Below are 22648 nucleotides of genomic sequence, written 5' to 3'. Positions count from 1 at the left end.
TGGGGAACAGCTCCCTCGGGATTCTCGGGGTGCGTGCGTGTTCGGGGGGGCGTGGTGTCTCAGTTCAGCTCCACCAGCCCCCAGGCTAACACACGTGTCACAGCGCGTCTACGAAGGACGCGTCCAAAGGTGCCCAGGGTGTCCAGCTCACTCCCGAGAGTCGTGAAAAGCCCCACGCATGAGGCCCACGCGTGCCGGGGAGAAAGCGTGTGGACGCCCCCCGCCCGCCCCAGCGCAAGCCCAGCGCACCCCGCAGCCTCGTCCGCGCGGACACCAGACCAGGGCCTGCGGGGTCGCCGTGGACCGACGCCCGCCTGAGGCCCGCGACCCCAATACCGGGGGTGAGGGGCGTCTCGTGCCCGCAACCACAACGCTGAGGTGACCGCGCTGAGAGGCGAGCCCGCGTTCCTGCCTGTCTACGATCCAAGCCCTCGGCGCAGAGCCTCTCGGGAGGGACGCTCTCCCCGCTCTCCCAATGGGAGCCCAGAGCGGCCTCGCCGCGGCCTCGCGGCCAATGGGAGCGAGCCTCTGGTGTTGCTGGGCGGGCCCGGCCGCCCAACTGGCAGGCGACTCGCCGCGCTCTCCCTCTCGCCCTTCCCGCCGCGCACGCGCGCTCCGTACAGGGCCGGCTGGGCGCTCGGGGGCGCGCGGGGCGGTGGCGGCGCTGGAGGAGCCGTCCGTGCTCGTGCCCGCGCCTCTGTGGAACCGCCGGGGCCGCGCCCCTGCCCGCCGCCTGCGATCCCCACGGGCCGATGCGGGTCGCCGGGCAGAGGGGAGCGACGTAGCCGCTGCCAGTGCCGCCGCCTCGGCTCGGCCCGGCCCGACCCCGACCCAGACCCCGACCCCGCCCGGCGCGAGCCGGACGACCGGCCGTCCTTCGGCGGGGCCATGGCCGAGCGCGGGTGCCCGCTGGAGGCGGTGCCGTTACCCGCCGAGGTGCGGGAGAGCCTGGCCGAGCTGGAGCTGGAGCTGTCGGAAGGTGAGCGTCCCGGCGCCGGGGTCCCCCGCCCGGCACTCCTCCCAGACCCCCGCCCGACCCTCCGCGGGCCCGGGACCCCCGCCCGGCCCTCACACCCGAACCCCGACCCCCGTCCGGCTTCCGGCGCCCGGCGGGTGGCCGCGCTTTGGGTGGTTTGGCCTAAGGCGCGGGAACCTGGACGGGGATGACCGTTCGGTCCGAGCGGGCTGTCCCAGCCGAGGGCCGCGGGTCAGCGCCCTGGCAGCCGCGCCGGCTGCAGCCCCGCGTACCTCGGTTTCCTCCTCCGAGACGGGGTGGTCGCAGCACCTGCCTCTAGGGGCCCGTATGAGCCTAATGCCTTAGCAGGTGCAAAGCACTGAACACTTCGAACGAGGTTGTTAGCCCCTTTTAGGGAACTTTTAAAAATTAAAAAAGCATATTCAATAAGTGGTTGTTTGTTTAAAGTAGACTGAGTGATTAGGCCTCCGAGGCGTGGTGGCGTTACCCCTCCGTCTGTTACCCCAAGGCTCGTGTCCTGAGCTCCGCGTGGCTGTCGGCGCACAGAGTTAGCGCTTGTCCGGGATCAGGGAGGCCTCGTAGCCCTTGAAGAGAAGCAACTAAATGCTTAACTGTTCTTGACACTTAAATGCGTTTTCAGCTGTCAGCAGCCATTTTCTCCATAGTCTGAACCCAGTTCAAGTTCCGCTCCGGTTGGGGTAGTGACTTGTTACCACTGTCTAATAAATATGCACCGGACTGGACTGACTGCTCACCAGCCTTCGGGAGGTAGGTTCCGTCGTTCTCTTTGTTTTACAGATAATACAGCATTTACATGCAACCGCTTTGAATTCAACATCCAAATTTTTAAACGTTCTGTGACGTGTGGCATTTTTTTTTTAAATGGAAGTGCAATTGGAAAACGGTGGATTTGAGACTTCTTGGTGATTAGCTGCTCCTGGAAAATCTGAAAAGCTCAGATTAGGGATGGTTCTGACAGTAACTGCTGTCCTGAGTTTGTTATAGTTCTTCATCGAGGGAAAAATCATGTAGATGCCGTTCAGATTTTACACAAGTTCAAATATGTTTTTGCACATTGCTCCTAATTTCTGCTCCAGTGTATTAGTTATTCCCTCAATTCCTTGTTGTTTTGTGGTTGGATGTTGAAGTTCTTTCTAGGAGTTGATGGTTAGATAAGATTGAGAGCTTCATGATTTGTGTGACAGAACACACATGAAGACAAGTACTTCAACAAAAGAAATGCTTCTCTATTGAATCCTTTTATGCTGCTGTCATTTTAGACACATGTAGAGGATGTACAGTTGGGTGAAGGGTACAAGATCACGCATAGGTGGATAGGAGCCTGGAAACGTAGCTTAAGCTGAGGAAGGAGAAGACAGTGTTGAGGGGAGGGGACAGCGGAGTGCAGTGCTGCAAAGGAGGCAGGAGCCCTGGCCTGTCCCATGCCCACACCGGCAAGGTTTTATTTGCGTAATTAAAGGAAGGTGTTATTAATGAAGCACGCTCCTAAAGCCACCAAAGTTCGTGTCATTGTCATTATCATTTTTATATTTTCATCAAGTAGAAGTAGAAAGTGGGTCTCCCTTTGCCCTACGTGCTGTGTCTCTCCCCCCTCCTCCCCCGCACCCCGTTTGAGAGAAACTTCTAAGTTAGAATAAAGTCAAGTTGGAATAGGGTGCCTTCATGGCACTCACATTTGTCTGAGTGAGGAGTTGCTTGAAACTTCGAGATGACATCATACGAGGCAGGTTGGAGGGAGGAGGGAGCTTAACACAGACAAAAAGCTGCCCACATGGACACGGGGGTCAGTGACAGATTCCAGGGTAACCTGGAGAAGCCTGCACGATGTCCCCTCAGCCCGTACCCAGCCTTGACTAGTAGAAAATACGCCCCTGCCTTTATTCATAACTCGCATGTGGCCTTGTTCTCCAGCATCCTCCCTGGGTTCTCACTGATTGTTGAAATTGGGGTTCATCCTCAGGGATGGTTCTGGTCTTTGGACACTCATCTCTCCCCATAGAGCAGGCTGGTGGGCTTCCTCATTCCAGAGGGAAATAGGCACAGCCGCGGTCTTGCTGCCTAGCTTTCCTGGCTGTTTTGCCCGTTGTGACTTAGGGGTCTCCTTCAAATTAAGATGAGGGTGACCGGTGGAGGTACACAGAACCTCACTCTTCTTAGAAGCCCCCCCACCCCATGAAATACTCAGGAGAATTCACGTATGTGGCTCCTCAAAGCATCTGTGGGTGAAAATGAGGTTATTAGAGGTATAATCTTGATTTTTATTTAGAAGAATTAATTCCCAAACACTTATGCTTTGCCTATTACTGTCTGAAATTACCTTCGATATGCCTCACAACTAATTTCGGTACTGTACAGTATCTTGGGGCTGTTGCTGCTGAACTGCTTTAGAAACGAGGATGATAGGGTGACTGGGTGGGCACAGGGGATCTTTAGGGCAGTGTAACTACTCTGTACGATACAGTAATGGTAGATAGGTAGATACAAGTCATTCTACGTTTGTCAAAACCCAGAGATTGTACGACACAGAGTGAGCCCTAATGTTAGCTGCGGCCTTTAGTTATGATAACGTATCAATTGTATTCATCAATTAGAACGTACATACCACAGTAATACAAGATGTAAACAGTAGGGGATGTGTGGGAAATCTCTGTTGTTGCAAATAAATTTTTTGTAAACCTGAAAAAAAACCCCACAAAAAACCAAGGGTGATGGTGTGAAGTTTGTTCTTTGTTTTAGTTGCCTGCAGAGGTTTAGAGAGGAAATTCCTACACAATAGGTTACATTTGTCCCACTCCTGTTTTTTCATTCTGGTTAATAGGTCTATTCTGTAGCTTTAACTTCAGTCTGTTTCTTGTTTTCATGCAGTTTGATAGTGCAGGGGCTCCAGCCTGGATGGAGTTGACCAGAAAGGGGAAAAGCTCCCTTTGTGGATGTAGAGGAAGGGACTTCTTTTCACAAAAAGCGTTTTTCCTCATTAAATGTCTTTAATTTCTAAAATTTGTGATATATTGATAATTCCTAGTTTTCAAAATGACAGCCTGACATTGCCTTCACATCGATAAACATTTGTTGTGCTTCCTAAATATTCTGTGGTATACTAAAGTTCTCATGTCCAAATTCCATTCATCTGTCAAAGCCCAGCCCAAGTGTCTTATGTGACCCTTTCCTGATCCTCTCGGATGAGGCTCCTTTCTCAGAATTCTCATCACCTTGCCCCCTCTTTTGGAGTTCTTGCCACCTTTTGTTTTTTGTGTTTGTTATTTATATATATTCATTCATTCAGTAATTATTGAGTACCTGCTGGGTGCTAGGTAAGGTTTTGGCTGTAGTGGTCAGGTTTACCTTTGTTTCTCCATTGGTCATAAGGCTTTGCACAATGTTGTATTAAAATAGGAATGTAGATACGCATTGCAGAGAAACGAAACAATTTAAAGGAAATGTAGGCTGGAGTGAGCACCCCTCCTACCTCTGGCGTCTTCCCAAACGTGGCCTGTGGTATCCATTTCTTGTGTTTTCTTCTAGAAATAATCTGCCAGTGGTTCCCATACAGTGGTTCACACACCTCTCGGGCTCCCTAAGACGGTTGCTGGGGGCCTATGAGGGAAAACTATTTTTTTATAATAATACTAAGACTTCATTTCTGTTTTCCATGTTTGTACTGATGGTACAGGAGCAGTGATGGATAAAACTACTGGTGCCTTGGCAGAAACTGTGAGGGAAGGGCCCCAAATCACACTGACAGTCAGTGCATTCTTCACCACCTCCCCACTTGCAGTAGAAACAGTGCCACTTTGACTTAGACATATCCTTTCGTGCTGAAGCAGTAACAGTTAACTTTCTTAAATCTCAATCCTGAGTACTTGTTCTGGTCTCCTCGTGAGGAATGGGAGGTGCACGTAAAGCACGTCTGCCACACTGAGAGGTCCAGGGCCTGTGAACAGCTCTGTTATGCAGTTTGTGCTGCAGAACAAACAGGCCACGTTTGGTGTGGAGCGTGATTTTTACTTGAAAAAGTGAGTGACAGACAAGCTGCAGTTACTCAGAGCTGGGTATTTGGTGGACGTTTTCTGAGAAATGAAGAACAATTGTCAGAAATTGTAGCCAATGATAATATTTGTGCTTTCAAGCAAAAATATAAAAATTTAAAACTTTTATCTGCTACCATGAGCTTGACAGCCTCTCAGTACTTAAAGACTTTTTTTGATGGGATCAGTGGCAATATTAATGAATGTGAGTTATTGATATTATTTAGTGAAATGTGTCAACGTTAGGAAGAGCTGCGTAATTCTGTGAAGCAGCATTTTCCAAATGAACAGTGTATCATGTTACAAATTCGTGCATGGGTAAAAGATCCATTCAAAGATATATCAATGGATTGCAACGAAAAGTTGCAGTATGAAAAGTTCATTGATAAGGTTTTAGATTCTACGTTGCAACTGTCGTTTAAGAAACTACCACTTGCCTAGTTTTGGTGTGGTATCAAAGCAGAATGTCCACAGTGATCTGAAAAGGCTGCTGAAATACTCCTCCCTTTTCTAACCCACGTGTGTGTGAGGCTTTGCTTCATAGACTTCATAGACAGGATTTGCTTCATTGACTTCAACCACATATCCTGCAGCCAGCTGAATGCTGAAGCAGATATGAGAATCCACTTGTCTTCTAAGAAGCCAGATATTAAGGACGCTTATAAAAGTAAAACAATACCTGTACTCACTAAATGCTTTGGAAATCTATTATTTTTTTAATTTAAAATATTACTTATGTTAACATGGTAGGTTTATTATAAAATTTTTAAAATTAATTAAATGTTAAAAAATTGCATCGTTTCAGTTGCTAATATGGTAAACATTGATAACTCACAAAGAAACAACAGCTCCTTGGGGTCCTCAATAATTTTTAAGAGTGTGAAGGGTTCTTGAGGGCAACACCTTTGAGAACTAGCAGACCACGCAGCACTAACAGAGCTTTTAAGGAGATACCTAGATGTCAACGGGTATTTCTTTTACCTTGTGTAACATTTTTTTAGCTGTTGCCTGGTGTAATGTGATTTCTGTTTATATTTTTAAGGGCAATCAGATGTTTCAATTTATAAAACACATGTTTGAAAATCTTTAAAAATTGTACTTACTGATTAGCTGCTTGTACGTCCATCCCACTTTACGCAGAATCCATTATCATGATTCAGGTGTATTCCCTTTAGAATTTCTTTCTTTCTATAGTAAATCATCCTAGTGCAGTTGTCTTTTTAAAGAATTTTGATTTATAAATTTTTAAAAGAATATCAATACTAGGATTTCCATTAATATCCTAAAACTTTGCACATGCTGTTCATTGCCAGCTCTCTGTACGTGTTGAATTCCTTCCTTCATTTGAAGACTTAAGTTTAAACTTCACTTTCTCTTTGAAGCTCTGCCTTCCTCTGAGAACAGCCTGCCCAAAGTTAGGTGCCTGCTCTTTTTGTCCCTTTAGCACTTCCTTTAGCACATTCTTACAGGATTTATCCAATTCTGTGTTTATTGTTTGTTTGGCTTTTCTTTGCCACTTCATAGGGAGCAGTTCCAGAGGAAGTTTGATCTGCCCATCGTCATGTCCTCAGCGCCTAGCATATTTTAGGCGTTTTACTGAGCGCTTGCTGAATTAATAGAAGAGTGACCCAAGCATGGTGCTTATTCTCAGTTTTAAATCAAGAATCCTCCGTAATTGGCTTGGATACTTAACTTTTTGATAATAGTTTTTCAGATTCAGTGAAGCCCTGGGAGGACTGACCTGTGCCTTGGGGAGCCATTGAACCAGGATGTGGTCTTTGTTGCTCTGAACTCCTAGGAGGAAAAGAGGCTGAGATGAGTGCGCTGGGCGTCCGGCCCCGCCGGGTGGAGCTCCAAGACTACAGTCTAATCTGGCGCCGCAGTGGCCATGATCCCCCTGGGCCTCCCCTGCTGGGGTCCGGGTCCACACTGACCACAACTGAGGTACGACTCCTGCCGCAGGAGTACAGCAGCTGCCGCATGCCTGGGAGGCTGTGACTCCCGACAGGGACCTTGGCTCAAGGACCCCACGTGGCCTGCAACTTTCCTAGGGCTGCCTGGAGTCTAGGACTTTTCCTGCCCGACCCGCCTGCCTTTCTTCTTCCTTCTGCAGTCACATCCGACAGCTCGCCAGCTTCCTCCGGGGCCCTCCCCATTTTCCCACCTAAATCTCTTCACGTCTGATCCTGTCACGATGTCTGCTTCTTGGAGGACCTGAATGGGTTTAGACCCGTGTTGGGAGGGCTGGTTTATTTGGTGTTCTGGTTTACATGTCTGTCTCCCTCGTCGATGGTCCGCCCTTCGAGGTTGTACCTGGCATGCAGTTGGTGGTCAGCATGTACTGAATTGAACTGTTTGCCCGTCTCAGGACTCCCTTGGCCGTGGCCGGCTCTGGCTTAGCTGTCCATCGTGATGCTTCACGAGAGCAGGGGCCGAGCCCACCTTGCTCTCCTCGGCGTCCCAGGCACCAGAGCCGCTGAAGTATCGGCCGTGTCCATTGACCTGTTACACTTCCAGGCTCTGTCGTAAAGAAAGGCGCCATTTGCTCTGTCCATTTGCCTTCTGTTAACGCCTGGTAGACAAAGGGAGGTTGGGACTTCGGGGAGGTAACCTTAGACTGGGGGTCAGGAGATGCCTCTGGGCAGGCAAATCGGGGTCAGGAGGAGCCGTCCCTGTGGCCGGGGAGGGAGCAGTCGAGGCTGGCGGGCTGGCTGGGCCGGGGCCGCAGAGGAGGGAGCCTGGTGAGTCATGGCGCGGTGGGCAGGCCCTGGGAGACGGGCCAGGAAGGCAGCCCGGGGCTGGCCGGGCGGGTGTGCTGCGCCCTGGGCTTCTGCGCCAGGTGTGGTGAGGAGCCGCTGGAGGTCTTGCTGCTCTGACCACCGGTGCCCTTAAAGACTCACCGGCTGCTGGGAGGAGGGAGAGTGCGCCAGAGGCCAGCTGTGGGGCAGGCGCTGCGGGCAGCACGTGGTTGGGTGCAGGGCAGCGGCCGCGGGGCTGAGGCGGGTCCGGAGCAGGACCGAGGGCGTCGCTGTCGCTGTCGCTGTCGCTGGAGGATGGCCAGGAGTCAGGACTGAGCGCCAGGATTTGCTGCGTGTGCCCGTGAGATGGGAGAGGGCGGGGAGGGCCGGGCTGAGGGCAAGCGTGGCCGTTCCTCTATTCACAGAAGGGCTCCCCGAACACTCGGGCCGTGACGCGTGTGTGAGGCGGCCGCCTGGAGATGTTACAGGACAGAAGTTTCTGCCGTCACAGACGTGCGTCCTCAGTGGGGGGAGCAGGCGGCCAGCTGAATAGAAACATACGGAACATTGGATTTTGATAAGTGCATTGAGAGAAACCGGGAGGGAAGAGGGACGGGGAGCAAACACTTGTAGATTTGGGGTGGGGAGGCTGCAGTTTTCACCAGGGTGGGCAAGGAAGGCCTCCCCGAGGAGGGCATTTGAATCCAGGGAGAAACTGCACTTCTGGGAGGTCTGTTTGCGGGGAGGGCTCTGCAGGTGGGGAGGCCCCAGGGCAGGTGAGGACTGTCCCGTGTGTGTGTGTGTGTGTGTGTGTGTGTGTGTGTGTGTGTGCGGAGCAGAGGGGGGTGAGCAGGGGCTGGAGGAGATTCCCCAGGGCCCCTCGTGCCTCCGCAGGATCAGTGTTTATCCTGGGGGTGGGGCGCCGTGGTCTGACAGGTGCCTCGTGCCGGGTCTCTGTCCCCGCAATGAACTGGTTGCCTAGGCTGTGGCTGAAGGCAGAGAGTGGGGTGGTGAGTGAGGGTGGGGACACCAGCCAGTCTGCTCCATCGTTTCGCTGTGTTGGGATGACTGGGAGGGGCGCGCCTGTTACCCTGTGCAGTAAATGCTTCCCGCGTGACACACGGGCCAGGACGCGGGATGGAGAGGTGAGGGTCCTGTCTCCCACTCGGCAGTCGCAGCACCTGGGAGAGAGTGACTGCCGTCCTGCTCGGCACTGGCCGGTCTGGCCAGGCCCCTTCCTCGGCTGGCGGGCAGGAAGGTGCGGGTGTGTCGGGGCACAGTGCCCTTCTGGGGGCAGCTGCCTGGCGCAGGCCTCAGCCCGGGCGTGTGGGTCGGGGTCGTGCACTCGTGGCAGCCTCTGTGGTCATTCAGTTCCCTGCCCTCCTTTGACCTTCAGTCTCGCAAAGTGAGATCAGTATACATTCAGGACTTAGAGTCTGGAAAGAGACCGGGGCGGGGGCACTGGTCTGCTGGGGTGAAGAGTCCTCATGGAGCGGGAGCCGGGGGTGGAGTCCCTGCCTGCCGATGCGGCCCGCACCCCCATGGGGCGTCCCCGCAGCTGTCATTGTCGGGCTCCAGGGTGAGTGCTCCGTCGTTGTACTTGGAAAGTCCCAGAGGCTTGTAATTTTGAAGACACATCTCTCTTTCATCTTTTAACTGACATGATATGCACCATTTATTTAATATAAAATGAACGCCTACAAAGCATTTAGTCACTCTGCGATGACACGGCCGAGGAAAGGGGGGGAAGGAAGCAGGGCGGTGGGAGTGGGAAACGTACTGCTGGTACATCCTTAAGACGGACTCTTCCTGTAGCATTTTGTTTGCAGTGAGCTTGCTTCTGAGTGAGACCAGCATAATCCTTGTGGATCAGTCTTTATACCCTTAAGTTATCTAACATTTCTGGTGGTGTACTTTCGTATTAAAATGACTAGGAAGTTATGTACTATTTGGCAAAGAAAAACCTCTGTGGTCAGGGAAGGAAACATCTAAAAATTGTTACCTCTGTCATCTGTTGATGAAGAATCTTTTGGAGTGATGCCCCCCAAGGGCTCCCTTCCCACTTTTCACACAGGAAATGAATGGCCTGTGTTTTGAGAGTTCCTGGATTCTTGGGGCAGCACTTCAAGTAATCGCTGGGGGACAGTGGTCACGCAGGGGTTTCCATTCAGACTTGGCTTTGTGTCACTCAGCCGTAAGAAGAGAATAGAGATCCTGTTCCTTCGGTCTACACTGGCTATGCGTGATTTAAGATTACCATTTTGGAAACAGAGAAAGAACTTTTATTCCCTTTCAGACTTCAGAAATTTTCTACAGGGTCTTTGGTAGAGAACCTTTAAAATGAGTATCTGAAACGTCAAAAGGCATGCTTATGCTTGTTGAAAACAGGCAACTCAAAAGAGCATGTCCTAGTAAGTTCCTCCATAACTCATGGGTTTGTGTCTTTAGGTTACTTCTAAAGATGAAGGAGGCTAAGGATTAGCCTTTTCAGGAAACAGCTAGGAAACACTAAAGCTAGGACGGTTTTGAAATGAAGGTCATAGAAATGTTATAGGAATAGAGATTCTTATCTCATCGTCAGATAATCTTGGTGCTATGGACTGAACTGTATCCCCCAAAATTCATATGTTGAAGCCCTAACCCCCAGTGTGACTATATTTCTTTAAGGAGGTGATTAAGGTTAAATGAGGTCCTAAGGGTGGGTCCCTAATCCCGTAGGAGCGGTGTCCTTAGAGAGAGAGAGACACACACACACAGAGGAAAGACTACGTGAGGACCCAGGTGGGCGGTTGTCTGCACACGAAGAGAGAGGCCGCGGGAGGGACCAGCCCTGCTGCGACACTTGGATCTCAGACGTCCAGCCTCCAGAACGGTTGTTTACACCACCCAGCCTGTGGCATTTCGGTATACCAGCCCGAGCAGACCAAGACCCTCAGTGTGTCATCCTGTATTTCAGCAGCCTTCAGCAGACGGAGTAAAAAGGCTCATGACCTAGTGGGGCTGACAGACAACGTGAACCGGCAGCATGGTGAAGTGTGTGCAGGACCCAGTCGGCGCTACAGGGGAGTGATGGTCAGGACCGGGCGAGCAGGAAAGAAAGTCTCTTCCAGCTTTGCTTTGAAGGCACGTGTGAGGAGGATGGAGCAGAGGAACACGGAAGAACGTGCTGGACAAAAGGAGGATGAGCCAGAGCTGAGTGGGCTGGGCGTCCAGACAGCGTCCCCCGGCCGGTGGCGGGAGAGCAGGTTGGAAGCACGGGGCTCGCTCACGGGAGGATTTATGCGTGCCAGAGAGGAATTTGGACTGGACTCGGGAGTCTAGACCAGTGTTGGAACAAAGTCACATGCTGCCTACAGCCCCGTGGGTGTTGTGGGTGTGAGGTGGCAGGCACAGTAGAACTTTCTGTGGTGGTGGAAATGTTTTGTGCTGTCCGGTGTGGTAGCCACTGGCCACATGTGGCATTAAGCACTTGAAATGTGGCTAGTGGGCCTGGGGAACTAAATAGTCATTTAATTTACTTTTTTTTTTTTTTTCCTAGTTTTTAAAATTTATTTATTTATTTATTTTTGGCTGTGTTGGGTCTTCGTTTCTGTACGAGGGCTTTCTCCAGTTGCGGCAAGTGGGGGCCACTCTTCATCGCAGTGCGCGGGCCTCTCACTATCGCGGCCTCTCTTGTTGCGGAGCACGGGGTCCAGACGCGCAGGCTCAGTAGTTGTGGCTCACAGGCTCAGTTGCTCCGCGGCATGTGGGATCTTCCCAGACCAGGGCTCGAACCTGTGTCCCCTGCATTGGCAGGCAGATTCTCAACCACTGCGCCACCAGGGAAGCCCCTAATTTACTTTTAATTAATGAAAATTTAAAAAGCCACATATGGCTAGCGGCTGTTGTATTGGACAACACAGCAAAGTGTATGGTCTGCTAAAGGCATTGTATTAGAAAAGAGCAACGTATACCTTATGCAGTCTTCTACCTCAGCTCTCAGCAGTGGGGAGAAGATTAAAATGAGTGTGTGCATTCAAGAACCCACAAAATCTTGAAAAGAGAGATGGCCAATTTTCTGTTTTTAAAGAAGGGCTAAGGGAGTGGTTACCCTTGGGTGCTTTATTTTAAGCAGGTCTTCCTTAATAAATGCTGGAGCCGGCAGGGTTTTAAGGCATTAAGCAGCAATTGAAATATTCCTGTGTGATCTCTGTCTGTCTCTCTTTACTCCTCTCTCAGATTTAGAATGATTCTTCTGGTGGCGTGCAGAGAGTGGTTTGGATGAGTGTGACGTTGGGCCAGAAACATTGAAGAGCGTGTTGCCGTGCTCCAGGGCAGGAGGTGCTCCAGGGCAGGAGGCCGTGCCGGCCTGGGTGGAGGCGGAGCCAGTGGGCTGGGGAGAACGCTCTGAAATAGAAGCAGCAGCCTTGTGTGAAGAGGTGCACGTCGGAGGATGACTCCCGAGTTTCTGAAATGAATGCCGGGGAGGTGATGGGTCTCTTCATTGAAGATGTGGGACACAGAAAGAACACGTCTGCTTCATACCTGTTGAGTGTGAGGCGCCTCTGGGAGATCCGAGGGATGGTGTCCAGGGAACATTTGGATGTGTAGGACTGGCACTTTCTAGAAAGGGCTAGTCTGGAAGTAGAAATTTGGAAGTCATTGGTATAACAATTGCCCCATATGGAGAACTGAAAAATGCAAAGAAGGCCTAGGGCAAACCCTCGAGGAACTCAAACCCCAGAGGGAAAGGCAGAGCGAGGAGGCCACAGGGGAGACTGAAGAAGGAAGGCAGCACAGCGGGAGCAGAAGCAGGGGTGTGGGCCTCTGTGCCCTCAGGCCGGAGAGGGTTTCAAGCCAGGGAGCATTTACTTGGGGCGGGGGATTTTCTAGGTCAATATGCGTGACCAGTCATCAGGTGAAGATGACTCTCCTTCCCCAGATGTCACGGAAATGGTAGCGGTTTTAAAAATGGAAAGGAAATTGACAGCAGGCTAGATTCTGGAAAGTCAGAAAGGTTGGTCGGCACAGTGAGCAAGGTCGGGGCGGGAGGGGGGAGGCAGGACTGAGGCGGGGGAGCCACTGCGCTGGGGAGGAGAGGGTGCCTTTTCCACTGGTTTCCAGAGTCTGCCACGCCACTCCATTGGGAGGAAGGGGTGCCCAGAGGGCAGGCCCGCCTCTGCCTCAGCAGCACAGTTTCTCACTCACATTCCTCAAAAGAGTTCGAGCGGAAGCTGTGCAGCTGAAAAGTTGGGAGACCCTGGAGGGGATGATATTGAAGTTCTCCTTTCAGCTGCAGGAGTGTTCTGCATCTGGTCACGAGCATCCAGTGTGAATCATACCATGGTGTGGTTTCATCTCACCAAGGGATGTTTGAAAGCAACCTGCACGTGGCTGTTTATCGGGGCTTTATTCATAGTTGCCCAAACTTGGGAGCAACCAAGATGGATGTCCTTCAGTAGTTGAATGGATAAATAAACTGGTACATTGAGACAATGGAATATTATTTAGCACTAAAAAGAAATGAGTTCTCAAGCCAAGAAAAGGCACGGAACAATCTTAAATGCACGTTACTCAGTGAAAGAAATCAATCTGAAAAGGCTACTGATTCCAACTATTCTGGAAAACTATGGAGACAGTAAAAAAGATCAGTGGTTGCCAGGGGTTCAGGGGTTCAGGGGGTGGCGAGAGGGATGAATAGGCAGCGCACAGAGGATTTTTAGGGCAGTGAAGTACTCTGTATGGTAGCGTAATGATAGATGCATGTCATTATACGGTGGTCCAAGCCCATGGAACGTGTGACAGCAAGAGTGAGCCCTGTGGGCTTTGGGTGGCGATGACATGTCAGTGTAGCTCATTGTCTGTGACACATGCGCCACTCTGGCGGCAGATGGTGATACTGGGAGAGGCTGTGCATGTGCGGGGCAGGGGATGGATGGGAACTCTCTGTGCCTTGCCCTCAATTTTGCTTGTGACCCTTAAACTGCTCTAAAAAAAGTAAAATAAAGCAAAAGAGAGAAGGAAAAAAAAAATCTGGAAAATAAATCTACAAGCCCAGATGGTTTCACTGACAAAATTTATCAAACATTTAAAAAAGAAATAACACCAATTTTACATAGTCTCTCTCACGTGTATTTTAACTTTTAATTTTGGAATAATTTTAATCTCATAAAAAATTGCAAAAATAGTACATAGAATTCATTCAGTTTCCCACAATAACATCTTATATAGCCATAGTACATTATCAAACCATATTCCATATATTCTTAATTACAAAAGATTATATGATTATTGTGTTAAAAGATTTAACGAGTTCAAAAGTGCATGAAGTAAAAAGCGAAATCTAACACCCACCCCAAGCCAAATAAATAAATCACTTCCTAGGGGTAACCACTACTAATAATTTGTTGGGTACCCCTCCAGACATTTTGTGCACATACAGAAATATATATACCTACATGCATGTGAATATAGTTTTATTTATTTATTTTTATCAGAATTACATCATTTTGTATGTACATTGTTTTTCAGCTTGCTGTTTTTACTCAGTAGGATATCATGAAGCCCGTGTAAGTGATACCCACCCCTTCCCCACCCCCCCACCCCAAGTACCAGAGTATTTTTTAGGACTCACAGTATCCTGTAGTAGTGATGTATGGCAGCACATTCACTTCTTCCTACTTGTTTTCATGGACAGTTAGGTTTTCTCACATACTTTGCTGTTACATGTAATGTGCACCGCCTGTCCTCGTTCCCGTGACCTTAAGGAGTTGTTGAGTGCCTTCAAGAATAGGTCTTTAGAAATTGTGTTGCTGAGGTAGAGACATGATGATAGCATTCGGGGTTTTGCCTTTATAGTCCGAAGTGAATTTGGTCTGTGGCCGTGGAGGTCAGCCCGAGCCACACATGGTGCCCCTGTCTGGAGCACTAGTGAGAACAGCTGCCCACAGGCCGCCAGAGAGGAACCTTCTGCAGGTGGCCTGATGTGTTTCCAGAACTGCCCCGGGGCCTGGGTGCCCACCCAGGGGAGACCTCCTCTGTGTCTGGGATTCCCTCTGGCTGGCGGCCAGGGTCTCCCGGTTCTGTGCCGCAGGCTGAGGAGCTTGGTCTGCTGTCTGTCTCTTTAGTGTTTACCGAACCTGGGGTCAGAAACCTTGGATGTGAGTCCCTTTGTTAGTTCATTAGTTTTGCCCTGGAGTCTGTTTTGGATTCCATTTTGCTGTCTGTGGCCGGAAGCTTCGCATTCAGAGGCGTGTCAGGTTGGTGTCTACATTGGATACTTGAAAACATGCTAACTGGTTACACGTGAAAATGTGTAGCTGGTTATATGGAGTTGGTTTGGACAGCTTTCAGGATATGAGCCCCAAACTGGGAGTTAGCATGTTTCCTTTCTGAATGCTCCTTGGTACCTTCACCGTGTAAGCATTCATTTGAAATGAGAACGTGAGAAGAAACTGTTTCTAGGAAATGAGTACTTAATTTTAAAATATCCTGAGATTGGAATTGACGTATACACACTACCGTATATGAAATAGATAACTAATAAGAACCTACCGTATACCACAGGGAACCTTATTCAATACTCTGTAATGACCTATATGGAAATAGAATCTAAAAAAGAGTGGATATACGTATATGTGTAACTGATTCTCTTTGCTGTACAGCAGAAACTAACACAACATTGTAAATAACTATACTCCAATAAAAATTAATTTAAAAAAAAATCCTGCAAAATCCAATGCTTTGCTTTAAAATGAGGATTTATCTGTTTTAGTTTAGTGTTGCAGTATTGTTTTCATTTAAATTTGTCTTAATTACATATTTTCATATGTTCTGGAGGAAACAATTTTTTTAGTAGATATTGTTGAAAAAAACACGTGTGCTTTAAATTTGTTCACAAAACAAATGAGTTGCAACTCAATAAGCAAAATCATGCAGTCGTATCCTGGATCCAGTCAGGGTCTGTGAGCGTCCAGTGAGTGTAAGACGAGGACAGCGCAGCCCACGGGCCACTGCAGTCAGCAGTGGATTAGGTGTGCTCCTTACATCACAGATCGGATGATGAGAAAGACGAAGTGCTTAGTGAAGAATTGACAACAGAGTGAGATTTATTATCTGGTGTCATTCAGGTAAAGTAAAGATACACGGACACAAGGCAGGATATGTTCTGCAGAACGTATTCAAATTAAAAGGCCCACAGGGCAGTAGACTAGTTTTGGGTGGGGTTGGTGGGGGGGTCAGGTGCGGACCAGGGCCGAGTCCAAGGGTGTCGGTGGCAACCGGGAGCAGCTCCGTGGGCGCCCGACTGGGTGCGCAGTCCGCAAAGCGGAGGCTCTGTGCAGTGGCCTCACCACTTTGCCTGTTTGTTTGGGGTGGGTGGGCGGGTGGCAGGGGCAGGAGGGGCGTGGAGGGGGTGCCAGGAGGGCTTGCAGAGCACTGGAAGATTTCTGTTGAAGACCACTCACCCAAAGTGCAGGATACTAGTGGACACTGTAATACATGCTTCTGGTCGAAATAAAGTCTCCCAAACATGCTGGATCTGCCTGAGCACTCCGAGTCGTCCAGGAAACCAGCTGGTGTGCTTAGACTGAGAAGTGTTTCCCTGCAGACACATTTCCTGCCCCGTCTCTGGGTAGGTTAATTCATTTTTAGGCTGTTCTTCTTTATGTCCTATTCCCCGAGTGCTGGCCCAGGGACACCCCGTGGCCTGCGAGGGTTGGTTTCCTGTGGGTCCCTTCCACCAGTACTTCCACAGTTTGAACCTGCACAGAGTCACCTGGGGATCTTGGTAAAATGCAGATTCAGATTCTGTCAGTCTGGGGTGTGGCCTTAGAGTCTGCAGTTCTGACTCTTTTCCAGAGTGTCATGTGGCTGGAATAATTCAGCATGTAGCCTTTTGAGTCTGGCTTCTGTCACTTAGCAGTATGCGTGTGAGATCCACCCAGATTGTTGTCTATCAATAGCTTGTTCCTTTTTACTGCTGAGAAGTGTTCCATTGTGTGGATGCATCATGCTTTCTTTATCCAATCACCAGTTGAAGGACCTAAGTGTTTCCAGTTTTTCCATTATGAATGAATTTTTAATTAAAAAATTTTGGGAACCTCAGAAGAAATGTAATTCTATTTTTCCATTGTTGTTTTAGGTGACATCACTCAAAAAGGATATGAAAAGAAAAGGGCAAAGCTGCTTGCACGTTACGTACCACTCATTCAAGGTAAGGTCAGCGCGCGTCTCATCAAACTGTTTTAAAATTTGGTTTTAGAGCTTGACATTGGTAGTTTCATATTTTATTGAGAAGGTCTGGGCAAATAACGTGTCTACTATTAAATTATAAAATCCAAAGGCATAGAGTATAATTTATATCTCTGGTTTGGTATAGATTTCATTCCCAAATAGGATTTCTTTTATTTTTATGATCATAGACCATGATTATTTTTATGATTTTAGTAAGGAACATTTCCTTACTTAGGTTTGGAACAAATATTATAAAGATGTCAGTTCTTCCCACCTTAGATTGATCTGTAGAGTGCACATTCAGTGTTTCAACAGAGTTTTTGGGGGTGGAATTTAACAAGCTAATTTTAAAATTTATATACAAGTTTGGGACTTCCCTGGCAGGCCGGTGGTTAAGACTCTGCCCTTCCACTCCAGGGGGCGCGGGTTCGATCCCTGGTCAGGGAGGTAAGACCCCATGTGCCGTATGCGGCACAGCCAAAAAAAAAGAAAAGTTAAAAAAAAAATGTATATACAAGTTTAAAGGGCCAAGGGATTCAAAATATGATAAAAAAAAGAAGAATGAGGTGGGAGGATTTGCTGATTAGGATACGAAGAGTTAATATCAAGCTGTCATCATTAAGACAGCCTGGTTTGGCACAAGGGAAGACAGCTAGATTAACAGAGCAGAACATGGGCCCAGACAGACACGCACCGCTGTGGAGACCAGGCTTATGGTGGAGGTGGTGTTGCCGCTCCCGGTGCTGGCACAGTTCCGTAAGACACAGAAACCAGCTCCACAGAAACCAGATGTTAAGGGCCTAAATGAGAAAGGCAAAAATTATAGCACCTTTGGAAGATCATACAGGAAACCTGTCACTGTCTCTAAATAGGAGGGATTTCTCAAGTCTTTAGGGACTTGAGAGGGTTCCAAAAAGGTACCAAAAAGCAGCAACTGTAAAGGAAAAAAATTGGTAAATCGGGGTGTGTTAAAATTAAGAATTTTATTTTATCAAAAGTCCCCATAAAGAGATTAAGGACAAGCCACAGTGTGGGAGGAGATAATCCTAGCACAAATAATAGGAAAAGGACTAGTTTTCCGAGCCTGTAAAGCAGCAGTGTCAGCAGAGCCCTTTGCGATAGTGGGAATGGTCTGTAGCTCCACTGTCCGGTACACTGACCACTTGCCACGTGTGGCTCCTGAGCACTTGAAGTGTGGTGGTGTGACTGAGAGACTGAATTTTTAATTTAATATTAATTAATTTAAACTTTAAAGAGCCAGAAGGTCCCCCAACATGATTTTTTAAAAAGCCCAGTAGGAAATTGGGCTAAAGACTTGAGTAAGTATTTTATTGGAGGAAACCCTAATAGCCAGCAAGCAAACGAAAAGATACTTACCTAAGCTTGGTAGCAGTCAGAGAGATGCACGTTAAACCATGACCCACCTTGGGTTGTTGGAGAGGATTCAGACGGGTGTGCACAGCTCGTGGGACCTGGCAGAGTTGCAGAGGTGCAGAGGCAGCCGGCAGCTCTCCTTCAGGGACACGCATGCCCTGGAGAAGCTCTGGGTGCCTGCACCCTGGCCTTGTTCCGTGCACAAGAGTGTTCATTGTTTTCCCTCAACTGCCAAGTGCTCAAACGTCCATCAGCAGGACGCATACGTGTGTCAGCAAGGATGAGTCTCATAAACGTAACGGGGAGTGAAAAAACGATTACACGGGAATATAGCCTGTAAAACTGAAAAACCCACCAAACTGCCACTTCTCAACCTTTTTGTAGCTGGTAAAGAAAGAAGGGGAGGGAAGTGATCTTCCCTGAAGTGAGCGTGGCGTTTCCGTGTGTGTGGAGTGAGATTGGAGGGGCCACGAGGAGCTCTAAGTCACATGAGTGTTTATTTCTTAACTGCTGCAGTTGTTACACTGAGTTTTTTTTCTGTATAATAATTTTTGAACTGAATACATGCTTTATTCTGCCTGTATCGGTATGATATATTTTACAATAAATCAGTAACAAGAAGAATACTGAGGAGGTGCTTTATGTACTGACATTCATCCATCCAAAATAAAACAAAAACAAGGAAAATTGAGTACAGTTGGAGGAAACTATTAAAAACAACATCTTGAAGCCCATTTGCCAGGCATCAACAGCAGCTGTCCAACGAGGCGTCCATGTGCCATCGTACTTCCTTTCCTCAGGGGCAGGCATGCCCGCCATGCCACTCCCAGGCCCTCCGTCGGGGTGGCCAGTGCCTGTGCAGCGTCACAGACAGACAAGGCAGGCGAGGGTTAGAGAGCACGGCATGCCATCCTTGCACAGGTGCTGTTATTTGATACCTTGAAAACCTAGGTGACTCCTTACTTAGCTATTAGAATTAGTAAGAGCTTTGGTTTGATAGAAGACAAATATGCAAGAATCAATAAGTTTTCTCTGGCAATATTTCTGTTTATAAAACAACTCACGTTCGTAATGGCAATAAACTATCAAATGTTTTTAATACATTTAGCAAGAAAGCCACAGGACCTATGTTAGGATCATGCAGTCCGTTTGAAAGAAATAACCAAGACCCTAAAATATGAAGAAATATACCAATATCCTAAATGGAAAAATTTAATATCATAAAAGTAGTAGTTTCCAAATTAATGTGTGAACAAAATGTAGTCCATTCTGAATACCAGTGGCTGATTTAATTTTCCTGAAACCTGGCATTGGAAGTAATAACCCACTTGAAGGAGAAAAGTTCTGCAAGTAGCCAGTACAGTTTTGGGAAGGGGCACCAGTGAGAAAGGCCTGGCCTTCATGGTGTTCAACCCGCTCGTGTGCACTTGATAGTCCCAACCGGAGGGTGTTGGTGGACGGCGTGGAAGGCCCAACAGTGTAAGAGAGGGGCGTCTAGAAACGATTCAGGACAATTCAAAGGAGGGAAGATTTATTTAGTAACTGGCGCCATCCCTTTGGAGGCAACAGTGGGACACTCTTCCTCTCCACCATTAGCGAATGTAAGCTTTAGAAGGATTAAAGCTCTAAATATGTTCGTAATTATAAAATACTACAAAACTCCGGAGAACATTTGAATAACCTTTGAGTGGGGGTTACAAGATAGGAGACCTGGAAGAAAAACAGGTTATGACTGTCTCCCTAGAAATGAAAACACTGCAGAGTGATTGCGACCAGCCGGCCGTGGCCTGGGGCGCGAGCACAGCCCAGGGTGGTGCCTCCAGCTGACCCGGGCTTTCTGCAGGTCACTTGGTGGGGGGCTCCTTAGCTGGATAGAATGAACAGAAATTCAAAGAAGAGGACATACGGATGGGCAATAAACAGTAAAGTATGTTCAACCTCACTAGCAGATACAGGAATGCAAATTAGTGAACCATTTTTCTCCTGTCAGATTGGCAAGATTCTAAACCTTATAACATCCATCGCTGACAAAGATGTGGGGAAATGGCACATTGTGGGAGTGCGAATTGCTGTGACCTTTCTGAGAAGTTCTCTCTTGATACCTGTTAAAAATATACCTACTGTTTTATCCAGTGAATTCCCACTGGGCTTTATATCTTCGTTGAATAAATGAATCGATCTCAATAAAAGCACTGTATTTTGGAATAAAAGTGTAAGGATGTCCATATGCATATATGTCACTTAGCAGCATGCCTGATTATAGTCTGTAACACGTAAGATTCTGTGTTCTCTGTTACGGACTCTAAAGAAATTTTATCCAGTCACAAGAAACAAAAAGCCAGAAGCAGTGCTGACCAGTATTGCTGTATGTCGCATATGTGTATGTGTGTATATGTTCACACTTTGAAGAGCTGAACATGGATTTCCAGGGGCTCTCGCTGTCCTCTCGTGCTGCGTAACTAACACCCCAAACCCGGTAGGTAAAACAACAGCAAGAGCAGCGTTTTGCGCCCAAACCTGCGGGTTGGCCAGGCTCGGAGGGCAGCTCCTCCCTGTCTGCGGAGCCAGAGCTGGTGTCCTGGGGGCTCCGCAGTCACAGGGGTGGCGTCAGTGCTGGGAGGCTTGGGCAGCCGAGCGTGGAGCCCCCGTGGCCCCCGTCCCCTCTGTCCTCTCTGTGTGTCGTCAAAGAGAGCTGGGGGCCGGGTGGCCTTTCATGAGCAGCGTTGGAGGTCAGGACCCACCCGGGCCCAAGTGGGGATAGGCTACTGCTTTTCGGGCAGTGATAAGGGCTGGGGGCCCTGGAGGCGATTTTTCTGAGATGTCTTGAAACAAAGGCTAAAACATTGAACAGATTATTGTGATGAAGTCCAGCTGGAGGCTTCGCTTTGTGTTCTTCTCAGATGCCAGCAAGCCAGGGCTCGGGCCGCACCGGCTGCACGCTCGTGTGCCACGCCTTTCCGCGGCACGTGGCGTCCGAGGGCCCGGGTGTCGGGGCTGTGGGCGTGAGAGCCCGGGGGGCTGCGACGGGGCGTGGAGAGCCGGCCGGCCGCCCGTCGGGGTTGGTTGGCACCCGTCTTCGTCCCTGTGTCTGAGGGCGGCTGGCGACACCCCCAGTGATGGCTTTGTGGGCTGTTTCCCACTGGACTTGCTGACGCCAGGGACACTGAGGGGGAGGGAGAGCCGTCCCAAGAGAGCTGGCCCCGCGCCCACACGCGCGCCCAGCTCGGGGCCCAGGACGGCTGGGTGCCGGTGGGCGGTGAGGCTGCGGGGCTGGAAGAGGACCTTGACGTCTCCGCCCTGACCTCCAAGTTCAGGGTCTTCTGGCGTTGGGGCCGCCACAGCGTGCGTGGTCGCGCAGCGGGGGCTGTGCAGCAGCGGACGGGAAGCGGGGGCTGTTTTACGTGGGTTTTTCCATGACTGGAAAAGCAAATTGTTCAGACCAGGTGCTCCTGTAAAACTGTGTTTCAGGAGTAGATCCATCCCTACAAGCGGAGACTAGGATCCCCGGGCCCTCACCAGCCACGGCCCCCGCGCCCAGACAGCAGAAGCCGAGGCCCAGCCACGCCCGGGACGAGCGCTTCAGGTCAGGTAGGGACCAGAGGCCTGCAGGCCTCTGCTCGGACACCGCGTCTCCGCTGAGGAAATTGTTTTCTTTCTTTCTTTTTTTTTTAACTTTTTATTTTATATTGGGGTATAGCCGATTAACGATGTTGTGATAGTTTCAGGTGCACGGCGAAGCGACTCAGCTGTACCTATACATATGTGTATCCATTCTCCCCCAAACTCCACTCCCATTCGGAAATTATTTTCACTTGAACCATAACTTACCACATCATATTTTTCAAGAAAAAAATAAAACTTCCACATAAGACAGTATGTTTTAATGTAGCCTGGAGTGTAAGTGTTCTCTTCTTAGGGGATGCTTATAGACATCTCAGGAGAAAGCTAAATCTTCCTTCCCCCATTAGAATAATTTCTGTAAATGTTTGTGTCCATTTTCCTACCTAGATCTTTGGGGTTGGTATTGGTGGATTTGTGCATCAGGGACCGCTTTACTACTGTAGGATCACCAGAGGTCCCCTTCCTGTCCCTGCCTGTCCTCATCTCCCTGCTCCCTGTCCCCCCCCCCCCCCGCCATTTCCGTGTAACTGACGTTGATGACCTGCTTTCTGCCCTTGTGAACTGTATCTGGTTCTCATTCTTTACTTTCTGAAAACAAGACCTTTATCATTAATGTGCTTTGCTCATATTTTCCCCAAGGCTTTGTCTTCTCTTTGAACTCTCTTACAGTGGCTTTTGTA

General features: G+C 49.1%; 1 protein-coding gene across 20 annotated transcripts in view; it reads left to right on the top strand.

Annotated features, from left to right (window-relative positions):
- Positions 1–613: 613 nt before the first annotated feature.
- The window catches only part of DIP2A (disco interacting protein 2 homolog A), a 91975-nt gene continuing 69940 nt past the window's right edge, over positions 614–22648 (top strand). For 6 of the 20 annotated variants that reach the window (XR_014245124.1, XM_082393741.1, XM_082393742.1 and 3 more), the window contains exons 1-3: positions 616–979; positions 16882–16953; positions 21816–21935. Coding sequence is in view for 12 of the 20 variants with exons in the window: in XM_082393741.1 (XP_082249867.1) it covers positions 889–979; positions 16882–16953; positions 21816–21935 (283 nt within the window). In the remaining 8 variants the exon portion in view is untranslated. Of the gene's footprint in view, positions 980–1144; positions 1745–10716; positions 11121–16881; positions 16954–21815; positions 21936–22648 lie in introns of those variants that run through there. The other 14 variants (XR_014245125.1, XR_014245129.1, XM_082393736.1 and 11 more) reach the window with 7 other exon arrangements.

Source organism: Balaenoptera borealis (genome assembly GCF_965194805.1).
Source record: "Balaenoptera borealis genome assembly, chromosome: 5".
NCBI classification, from domain to species: domain Eukaryota; kingdom Metazoa; phylum Chordata; class Mammalia; order Artiodactyla; family Balaenopteridae; genus Balaenoptera; species Balaenoptera borealis.
This window is presented reverse-complemented; position numbering and strand designations above follow the sequence as displayed.